The sequence below is a fragment of the Electrophorus electricus genome, chromosome 6 (assembly GCF_041902795.1).
Source record: "Electrophorus electricus isolate QZ-2024a chromosome 6, ASM4190279v1, whole genome shotgun sequence".
Lineage (NCBI taxonomy): Eukaryota > Metazoa > Chordata > Actinopteri > Gymnotiformes > Gymnotidae > Electrophorus > Electrophorus electricus.
Genome location: NC_137502.1, coordinates 25,665,751 through 25,677,435, shown reverse-complemented (window position 1 = coordinate 25,677,435; position 11,685 = coordinate 25,665,751). Strand labels below are relative to the sequence as shown.

The window sequence follows — 11,685 nt, the reverse complement described above, 5'->3', positions numbered from 1 at the left end:
TGATACTGAATGTAAATCTAAACCCTCTGTGTTCAATTCATGCCCACATTTAGTGACAGGCCTTCACTAGAAGGTGGCTATTTAAACCAGTGTAAAGCAGCAATCCAAAGCTTCAGAGTGCTGGGAGGTACCAAGCCCAACATGCAGATCACTTCAAGTCTGGTGTCATTTGTATCAGTGCTGTGGATGACTGTGTTCAGCTCTGCAAGATGTAAAGCAAACACAGTCAGTTGCAGGCTGTGGACTGAACCACAGATACCTATTTTGTCCAAGAATGGTGATTTTGTAATTGGAGGGATTTTCTCTATTCACTACTATACGAAATCAGAGCAGAACACCTTCACCACTATACCACCACAGCCACAGTGCACTGGGAGGTCTGTCTATGAGGATGGAGTGGACAGTACAGAGAGCAGGGCATTTTGTTACAATTACAAAGATAAATGATCATTTGAAACAACTATGTGGACAATACAGACAGCAGGGCATTATGTTAGAATTAAAGATAAGGAAATAACAACTGTGGTCATATTGTTAAGCACCACTTTTTCTAGTTATGTGTTACTTATTGCGTTTATGATAATAGAACTGTCTAAGTAAAGCACATCATGATATTTCATTTTACCTACCGTTTTCAGGTTTTTGTCTGTTACTGTTTCCAAACAGCATGGAATTCAGGGAGCTGCATGTCGCTCGTGCCTTGGAATTTACGATCCACGAGATCAACAACAGAACCGATCTCCTGCCGGGCATCACGTTAGGCTACCAGATATACGACTCGTGCTCTGCGGTGCCAATGTCAATCAAAGTTGCATTTCAGTTTGCAAATGGCTTGGAGACGGTTTTCAACGACACTGGTGCCTGTTTAAAATCGGTATCTGCCGCTGTACCTGCTATCGTAGGAGATTCTTCTTCCACCCCGTCAATAGGCATGGCCAGAACTCTCGGTCTTTTCGGAATACCACAGGTGAACATTATTAGTAAGATACATAATCGTTTTTTGAAATCTTGCTATTTGTTTAGAGATCAATTGTTGAGTAACAATAATTCAAAAATCATTCTACAGACAAATACTCTAATATGAGACATGTAAAAATGTTTTTTAGATGTTCAATGTTATAACTAAATCAGGAAACTCAAGTAAAGGTCCTTTCTTTTTTCCAACACTGACCAAATTGCAGGTGAGTCATTCATCAACCTGCGCGTGTCTGAGCGATAAGAGTCAGTTTCCCGCCTTCTTTAGGACTGTACCTAGTGACCACCACCAAGCTGCCGCACTGGCGAGAATGGTGAAGTATTTCGGCTGGACATGGATTGGGGCGATACGCAGCGACACAGACTACGGAAATATAGGAATGGCATCGTTCCTAAAGGCTGCACAACAGGAGGGGATCTGTGTAGAGTACTCCGAGGCCTATTACAGGACACAAGCGCACAATAAATTAGAGAGAGTGGCAAACGTTATCCGTAGATCCACGGCCCGGGTAGTAGTCGCGTTTCTAGCCTCAGGCGACATGAAGTTTCTCGTGGAAGAACTGGTACGACAGCCACTACCTCCGATTCAGTGGATAGCCAGCGAGGCGTGGATCACACATCCAGACTTTCTGCAGTTTAACATTTGTGCTGGAGCTTTAGGTTTTGGAGTCCCCCGGTCAGTTATTCCAGGCTTTCGTGATTTTCTACTAAACCTCTCTACACCACAAGCCTTGAAATCACCCATATTAACGGAATTTTGGGAAAGCGCATTCAGCTGTAGCCTTAAAGGGCGGACAGGCGTGCGGGAATGTGACGGCAGTGAGGATATCCGCGCTCTACAGAACCCATACACGGACACGTCTCAGTTGCGCACCACTAACTTAGTGTACAAAGCTACATATGCCATAGCGCATGCTATTCACGGAGTTATCTGTGATGACACGCAATGCGACAAAACTAAAAAATTCTCATCATTTCAGGTATTTAAATAATTTTAAACATCTTAATCTAAAAATCACACTATGATTATTTAAATGTATTGGAGATATATGGGATAAATGCTAATTAACGATAAAGCATTTTATTGTTATTTTGTCATTTTATGATGTCATGAGGTATGAATATTGGGTTACAGATAGGCTGTTTTTGTCTTTTCATTAAGTTGTGTTTACTACTCTAGGTTCTCAACCAGCTCAAGAGAGTGAACTTCACGACAAAGAATGGTTATCAGGTCAACTTTGATTCCAACGGAGATCCTGTAGCTGTTTATGAGCTCATAAACTTGCAGTTTAAGAAAGATGGCACAATAAACTTTGTGCCAGTGGGCTACTATGACTCATCCAATCTGAGAGGACAGGAGCTCAGAATGAGCAGTGCTATCAGCTGGGTGGGAGGACAGACAGAGGTACAGTATAACACACCCTGTTCTCAAATTTTACAGTAGGGAAAACGCTAAACTGCAGTACAGGGTCCTTAAAGACTGGTTGTTGCAAACTAAAACATTTGTATTTGTGTCATTTTCCAATGTCTTTTCCAGGTGCCAGTGTCTGTGTGCAGTGAGAGCTGTCCTCCAGGCACCAGGAAGGCTGTGCAGAAGGGAAGGCCTGTCTGCTGCTATGACTGTATACCATGTGCAGAGGGAGAGATCAGTAACAAAACAGGTTGTCTATCACAGAGTAAATTGTAGAGTGAAGGTTTTACGAGCCTGGTCCTTTTCCCTGAATACAGAATAGAGATATGTCATTGCTCATTGCAGGGCAGAAAACAATCTTAGACAACAGCATTCTGTATTTCTGTATTGGATTTATATATAGAAACAGCAGTATTTTAGTGACATTTGTATTACAGTAGAATATTTCAAGCTTAAAATCACCAAGAAAACAACATGTTATTTAAACATTTGTGTATATAATTTGTGTTGCTCCAACAGTGAAATTATAGTCAGATATGCACATTTTGGAGGCAGTCATAACCTTGTCGGACAATTCCTTTATAGGACTCTACTGTTTTCTGCAATGTGAATCCTTAAGACAGGACTTTTTCAGATATTTAGATATTCTGTTGCTTTTCATTCTGCATTTATTTTGTATATAGAAACAGCATACTAGCTCCTGTAATACTTTATGAATACAGCATCTAAAGCTAAGTCACCAAGATCTTAAAAAATGTGAAAACACTAAATCCTGAACTACAAAACTTTCATGCCAATTTACTTCAGCTCAGTGGTATTTTGTTTTTGCTTAAAAACAAAACAAAACAAAAAACACCATAGAAAGCACATTTGCAGAAATTCACTTGCAGATGCCTACTGATCAAGATGACAGGAACAATGCCAATAAAACTCTAAAATGACAGAGGTTTTTAGAGGAGCCAAGTCAAAAGGAAATCCAACATAGTCTGGATGGATCCAATAATGAAATTGCAATCAGATACGCTGGATGAGTCACTTGTGATGAGTTGTATGTGTTCTATGAAGTGATGTCTTGTTAAAGAATTCTGTGTTCTAAGGGTCTTATGTTTATCTAATTTCTTAGATTCTTTGGGTTGTATGCGCTGCCTTCCTGAATTCTGGCCCAATGCCAAACAAGACAACTGCCTTCCCAAGCCTGTTGAGTTCCTGTCCTGGGATGACAGTTTGGGCATTATCCTGACAGTGTTCTCCACCACTGGAGCCTTCATGTCTGTGTCTGTAGGAGCTGTCTTCTACAAACACAGGACATCTCCCATCGTCCGAGCCAACAACTCAGAGCTGAGCTTCCTGCTGCTCTTCTCTCTGACTCTGTGTTTCCTCTGTTCACTTACTTTCATTGGTCAGCCCTCCGAGTGGTCCTGTATGCTGCGTCACACAGTGTTTGGGATCACCTTCGTCCTCTGCATCTCCTGTGTTCTGGGGAAAACAATAGTGGTGTTAATGGCCTTCAGGGCTACACTTCCAGGCAGTAATGTCATGAAATGGTTTGGGCCTCCACAGCAGAGACTAAGTGTTCTTGCCTTCACTCTCATACAAGCTGTCATTTGTGTGATTTGGTTAAAAGTATCTCCTCCTTTCCCTTTCAAAAATTTAAAGCACTACAAGGACAAGATCATTCTTGAATGCAATTTGGGATCAGGCATAGGTTTCTGGGTTGTACTAGGTTATATAGGACTCCTGGCTGTTTTGTGTTTTATTTTGGCTTTTCTAGCTCGCAAGTTACCTGATAACTTTAATGAAGCCAAATTCATCACATTCAGCATGCTCATATTCTGTGCGGTTTGGATCACCTTTATTCCATCTTATTTAAGCTCTCCTGGAAAATTCACTGTAGCTGTGGAAATATTTGCTATTCTGGCTTCAAGCTTTGGTTTGATTATTTGTATTTTTGCTCCAAAATGTTTCATAATTGTTTTTAGACCAACAAAGAATACCAAGAAACACCTTATGGGTAAAGTACCCTCAAAATCTCTCTGAGACCCTAACTCAGATAGAAAATGTAACTTCAAGGTGCAGTATCATTATATTAACTGCAGCCAGTTATACTTGGACCTAGATGTACACTGTAAATCAGTGTCAGCCATAAAGCTTTAGTCTCTGATCTATGTTTGTGTCAGCAAGCTTGATGAACTTAACATGCTTTCTATAACCGATCAAGTGCATTAAAGAAGTTTTAAATAATTGTTCTAAATTATCAACCCATTAATCTCATCATTGCACTCCCATTCAGATTATTCATTTTTGCCATTTTATAAAATACAGAAAATATAATATTTAAATATATAATGAAATTTATTTCTAAAATATATGCCCCAGTTCCCTTGCAGGAACACACTGTGTCCGGAATTTAAGATCTTTGTAGACTGCAGTGTGAGTTCAGACTTGGCTTTTTGGTGTACTGGGTTACAGTGACAAACTGGTGTGTGTGTGTAAAGTATTCACAGTTTTAGCTTCTAGTTTTAGCCTGCTTTTGTGCTTGTTAGCACCAAAATATTACATTATTTTACTGAAACCTGAAACACCGAACAGCATATACCAGGCAAAGAAACATCAAAAATTATACATTTTCATATGTTTGTTTGTCTAAAAAAACCCCAGTAAACTATGCATCTAATGATCTAATGTTTATGCCTATATGCCTAAACATAAACCGTAGTTACTGTCTTTCGATTATCCCATTGTCCTCTACTATGTTTTGAGGCATTTGGCTGGATCTGAGCAGTTAAGATGACTCTGCATGCTTCACAATACTTCCCACTTGTGCTGTCTGCAGTCACATCATCATATCAGAATGGGATATCTAGCAAGGTCACATAGTTGTGATGGTCATGTGTCCACATACTTTTTGTAATATAGTGTACCTACACATATAGTTCACATCACTACTTTATTTCCTCTATTGAATTTCCTAGTCAATGAATTTGTTGAACACATTTGCATACACAATTGGCAGGCCTGAATAATTTTCATATACTATTTTTTGCTTACTTTATTATTTACTGAGTAATAAACAGTTGCTGGACACAACTAGCATCATTATCTTTTTATTAATTTTAGGTAGATGTTTCCAGTGATACAGCTTGTAGCCCAAGTTCACATTTCAAATTAAGTGAAGGTTTCTTGGAATAGATTAGAATGCTTTTGTTATACATTATACCATTAAGGCCAATGGATTGTTCTTAGTAAAAGAGTAAAAAAAGCCACCCAGAGTTTTGGTGTCCACCATATAGGATACTGTAATTTCTGCAGTTTATTCTAGATGAGTAAAGAAAAGTAAAGAGGAAAATATAATAATTAATTCAGTCTCTAAGGTAATTTCCTGCAGTTCAATCATCAATAAAGGCCACAGGCTCAGTGTTGCTGCATACATGCCCATGTTATCATGCTTCATCAATTATGTGACATGTTTTGGTCAGGAGAAAAACTTTTGTCTCCATACTTGTCTCTCAGTATGATAAATGTCTTCCATTGAATATCAGGTTGTTTGCTGCTGATGAACTCACCAGTGAGTTTGGAACAATGAACAGATTTATTTGAACCTACACACTCTAGACTCAAGTACCATATCTACACTCAACTCAAATTACTTTATTAACTTTATTTTGTGTAAAGTAAGTGGCAGTAATACACAGATGGTCAGGAAACTTTGGAAACCCTTTTTTTCAATTATGTTTAGTTCCCTAAAATGAGAGGATAATGTATGTAAAGGTGTTATAATTCCAACATACTTCACTGGCATATAAAATATTCTGTAGTACAGTACCAAAATAAATAATGAAATAAAATAATAAAAGTGTCCAGCTGGACTAAGTGACACTTTCCAGTGACAATACTGGAGACACACACAAAAAAAACCCCTAATCATTATGCAAAAAACTTAATGCAAAACCACACCTCAGGCACACAATTCACACCCACATTTATTGACATGTCATCACTGCAAGGCTGCTATTTAAACCAGTGTAAAGCAGCCATCCAGACCTTCAGAGTGCTGGGAGGCACCAAGTCCACCATGCAGATCACTTCAAGTCTGGTGTCATTTGTATCAGTGCTGTGGATGACTGTGTTCAGCCCTGCAGGATGTAACGCAAACCCAGTCAGCTGCAGGCTGTGGGCTTCGCCTCAGATACCTATTTTGTCCAAGAATGGAGATTTTGTAATTGGAGGGATTTTCTCCATTCATTACTATACGAGATCAGAGCAGAACACGTACACCATGATGCCACCACAGCCACAGTGTGCTGGGAGGTCTGTCTGTGAAGGAGGAGTGGACAATACAGAGAGCAAGGCATTATGTTAGAATTAAAAATAAAGAAATAATAACTGTAGTCAAATTGTTAAGCTATCACTTTTTCTAGTCATGTCTAACTTATTGTGTTTGTGACAAAAGAACTTTCTAAGTAAAACACATCATGATCTGTTATTTTGCCTACCCTTTTCAGATTTTTGTCTGTGTTATTGTTTCCAAACAGCATGGAATTCAGGGAGCTACACTTAGCCAGGGCCTTGGAATTTACCATCCATGAGATCAACAACAGAACTGATCTCCTGCCGGGCATCACGTTAGGCTACCAGATATACGACTCGTGCTCTGCGGTGCCAGTGTCAATCAAAGTTGCATTTCAGTTTGCAAATGGCTTGGACCCTGTTTTCAATGACACTGGCACATATTTAAAATCTGCATCTGCCGCTGTACCTGCTGTCGTAGGAGAGTCTTCTTCAACTCCATCAATTGGCATGGCCAGAACTCTCGGTCTTTTTGGAATACCACAGGTGAACATCATTAGTAGGCTACCTAATCGTTTTTTGAAATTTTGTTATTTGTTTAGAGAGGAATAGTTGGGTAACAATCTTTTAAAAAAATAATTCTACAGACCAATACTCTAATATAAGACGTGTAGAGAAATGCTTTTTAGATGTTCAACGCTATCACTAAATCAGCACACTCAAGTGACAGTTCTTTCTTTTTTCCAACACTGACCGAATTGCAGGTGAGTCATGCGTCAACCTGCGCGTGTTTGAGCGATAAGCGTCAGTTTCCTTCCTTCTGTAGAACTGTACCTAGTGACCACCACCAAGCAGCCGTACTGGCAAAAATGGTGAAGTATTTCGGCTGGACATGGATTGGGGCGATACACAGCAATACAGACTATGGAAACTATGGAATGGCATCGTTCCTAAAGGCTGCACAACAGGAGGGGATCTGTGTGGAGTACTCCGAGGCCTACTTAAGGACACAACCGCGCAGTAAACTAGAAAGAGTGGCAAACGTCATCCGCAGATCCACGGCCCGAGTAATCGTAGCGTTTCTAGCCTCAGGGGACATGAAGTTTCTCGTGGAAGAACTGGTACGACAGCCACTGCCTCCACTTCAGTGGATAGCCAGCGAGGCGTGGATCATACATCCATACTTTCTGCAGTTTAACATATGCGCTGGCGCTTTAGGTTTTGGAGTCCCCCGGTCAGAAATTCCAGGTTTTCGTGAGTTTCTACTAAACCTCTCTCCAAGTCAAGCCATGAAATCACCCATATTAACGGAATTTTGGGAGAGTTCGTTCAGCTGTAGCCTAAAAGGCCGGACAGGCTCCTCAGAGTTCCTGCGGCAATGTGACGGTAGTGAAGACATCCACGCGCTACAGAACCCATACACAGACACGTCTCAGCTGCGCATCACTAACATGGTGTATAAAGCTACATATGCCATAGCGCATGCTATACACGGAGTTATCTGTAATGATGTGCAATGCGACAAAACTCATACATTCGCACCATGGCAGGTATTTAGATCATTTTAAACAGCTTAATCTAAGAATTACACTATGATCATTGAGATTATTTATCCCTCATACCTCAAATACTTCACTAAAGATAAAGCATTTTATTAATGTAATAAGGTATTAATATTGGAATACAAGTAAGTTGTTTTTATCTTTTAGAAAGGAATTCTCCCAGTGCCATGATTTTTCATGATGTGGTATTTGCTTCTTTAGATTCTCAACCAGCTCAAGAGAGTGAACTTCACCACAAAGAATGGTTATCAGGTCAACTTTGATTCCAATGGAGACCCTGCAGCTGTCTATGAGCTCATAAACTTGCAGTTTAAGAAAAATGGCAGTTTAGACTTTGTGCCAGTGGGCTACTATGACTCATCCAAACCAAGAGGACAGGAGCTCATAATAAGCAGTACTATCAGCTGGGTGGGAGGACAGACAGAGGTACAGTATAACACACCCTGTACTCAAATGTTATAGTATAGAAAACACTAAACTGCAGTACAGGGTCCTTAAAGACTGATGGTTGTATACTAAAATATTTGTATTTGTGTTGTTCTCTAATGCCTTTCCCAGGTTCCAGTGTCTGTGTGCAGTGAGAGCTGTCCTCCAGGCACCAGGAAGGCTGTGCAGAAGGGAAGGCCTGTCTGTTGCTTTGACTGTATACCATGTGCAGAGGGAGAGATCAGCAACAATACAGGTTGTGTATCACAGAGTAAATTGTAGAGTGAAGGTTTTAAGAGCCTTGACCTTTTCCCTGGTTGCCAGATTACAGAATAAAGATATGTCAGTGCTCAATGCAATATGCATTAGACACAGCAGCTTACTGTATTGAATTTCTATATACAAACTGCAGTATTTCCTTTATGGGACTCTACTGTGTTCTGCAATGTGTAGGTTTATGAGAGTATTTTTTTTTACATGTGTATCTGATATTGCTTTTCTAATGTCTTAGATTCTCTGGAATGCACATGCTGCCTTCCTGAGTTCTGGCCTAATGCCAAACAAGACATCTGCCTCCCCAAACCTGTTGAGTTCCTGTCCTGGCATGACAGTTTGGGCATTATACTGACGGTGTTCTCCATCACTGGAGCCTTCATGGCTGTGTGTGTTACTGTTGTCTTCTACAAACACAGGGCATCTCCCATTGTCCGAGCTAACAACTCAGAGCTGAGCTTCCTGCTGCTCTTCTCTCTGACTTTATGTTTCCTCTGTTCACTTACTTTTATTGGTCAGCCCTCTGAGTGGTCCTGTATGCTGCGCCACACAGCGTTTGGCATCACCTTCGTCCTCTGCATCTCCTGTGTTCTGGGGAAAACAATAGTGGTGTTAATGGCCTTCAGGGCTACAATTCCAGGCAGTAATGTCATGAAATGGTTTGGGCCTCCACAGCAGAGACTAAGTGTCCTTGCCTTCACTCTCATACAAGCTGTCATTTGTGTGATTTGGTTAAAAGTATCTCCTCCTTACCCTTTCAGAAATTTGAAGCACTACAAGGACAAGATCATTCTTGAATGTCATTTGGGTTCATCCATAGGTTTCTGGGCTGTACTGGGTTATATAGGACTCCTGGCTGTTTTGTGTTTTATTTTGGCTTTTCTAGCTCGCAAGTTACCTGATAACTTTAATGAAGCCAAATTCATCACATTCAGCATGCTCATATTCTGTGCGGTTTGGATCACCTTTATTCCAGCTTATGTCAGCTCTCCTGGAAAACTTACTGTAGCTGTGGAGATATTTGCTATTCTGGCTTCAAGCTTTGGTTTGATTATTTGTATTTTTGCTCCAAAATGTTTCATAATTGTTTTTAGACCATTGAAGAATACCAAGAAACACCTCATGGGCAAAGTACCCTCAAAGGCTCTCTGAGACCCTAACTCAGATAGCAAAAAACTTAAAGGTGCAGGATCATTATATAAACTGCAGCCAGTTATAATTAGACCTACATGTACACTGTAAGTCAATGTCAGCCATAAAGCTTTAGTCTCTGATTTATGTTTCTGTCAGCAAGCTTGATTAACTTAACATGCTTTCTATAACCAATCAAATGCATTAAATAAGTTTTAGATAATCTTTCAAAATCAGAAACCCATCAATCTCCTCAGTTCACCCTCATTAATATATTATTTTGTCTTTTTATAAAATGTATAAAATATGTTAATGTTTAAATATATAATAAAATATATTTTATTTATAAAATATATTTCCCCAGTTCCCTTACAGGAACACACAATATCAGGAATTCAGGATCTTTATAGACTGCAATATGAGTTCAGACTTGGCTTTCTGATGTACTGGGCTACAGTTACCTCAGTGAGTGTGTGTGTAAAGTATTCACTATTTTAGCTTCCAGTCTTAGCCTGCTTTTCTGCTGGTTAGCACCAAAATATTACATTATTTTACTGAAACCTGAAACAACAAGCAGCATATACCAGGTAAAAGGACACCAAAAATGATACATTTTTATGTGTTTGTCTAACAAACCTAGTAAACTAAGCATCTAATGATCTAATGTTTATGCCTAATCATAATAGTAATCATAGTTACTATCTTTTGATTGTCCTAGTGTATCCCAAGTTCACAATTCAAATTAAGTGAAGGTTAGTTGGAATAGATTAGAATGCTGTTGTTATATATTATTCCATTAAGGCCAATGGATTGTCCTTAGTAAGAGGGTAAAAAAAGCCACCCAGAGTTTTGGTGTCCACCATATAGGATACTGTAATTTCTGCAGTTTATTCTAGATGAGTAAAGAAAAGTAAAGAGGGAAAGATAATAATTAATTCAGTCTCTGAGGTAATTTCCTGCAGTTCAATCATCAATAAAGACAACAGGCTCAGTGTTGCTGCATACATGCCCATGTTATCATGCTTCATCAATTATGTGACATGTTTTGGTCAGGAGAAAAACTTTTTTCTCCATACTTGTCTCTCAGTATGATAAATATCTTCCATTGAATATCAGGTTGTTTGTTGCTTCTTAACTCACCAGTGAGTTTGGAACAATGAACAGATTTATTTGAACCTACACACTCTAGACTCAAGTACCACATCTACAATCAACTGAAATTGCTTTAGTAACTTTATTTTGTGTAAAGCAAGTGGCAGTAATACACAGATGGTCAGGAAACTTTGGAAACCCTCTTTTCCAATTATGTTTGGTTCCCTAAAATGAGAGGATAATGTATGTAAAGGAGTTATAATTCTAACATAGTTCACTGGTATATACAATATATACAATATTCTATAGTACAGTATGAAAATAAATACATATAGTGATAAAACTGTCCAGCTGGACTAAGTGACACTTTCCAGTGATGATACTAGAGACACACACAACCCCCCCAATCATTTTGCATAAAACTGAATACAAAACCACACCTCATATGCATAGTTCACACCCACATTTCCAGATCATCACTGCAAGGTGGCTGTTTAAACCAGTGTAAAGCAGCCATCCAGACCTTAA

The 11,685-nt window shown here is 39.4% G+C and overlaps 2 protein-coding genes across 2 annotated transcripts; both read left to right on the top strand.

Annotated features, from left to right (window-relative positions):
* Positions 1-141: 141 nt before the first annotated feature.
* Positions 142-4,488, top strand: LOC113589730 (extracellular calcium-sensing receptor-like). Its single transcript, XM_035525408.2, has 6 exons — positions 142-377; positions 667-967; positions 1,182-1,955; positions 2,156-2,380; positions 2,513-2,636; positions 3,510-4,488. The coding sequence occupies exons 1-6, from the start codon at positions 142-144 to the stop codon at positions 4,421-4,423; spliced, it is 2,574 nt and encodes an 857-aa protein (XP_035381301.1). The 3' UTR covers positions 4,424-4,488.
* Positions 4,489-6,374: 1,886 nt separating this feature from the next.
* Positions 6,375-10,350, top strand: LOC113589731 (extracellular calcium-sensing receptor-like). Its single transcript, XM_035525409.2, has 6 exons — positions 6,375-6,694; positions 6,919-7,219; positions 7,438-8,223; positions 8,437-8,661; positions 8,794-8,917; positions 9,173-10,350. Exons 1-6 carry the CDS (start codon positions 6,375-6,377, stop codon positions 10,084-10,086), a joined length of 2,670 nt encoding a protein of 889 aa, XP_035381302.2. The 3' UTR covers positions 10,087-10,350.
* The last annotated feature ends 1,335 nt before the right edge of the window (positions 10,351-11,685 follow it).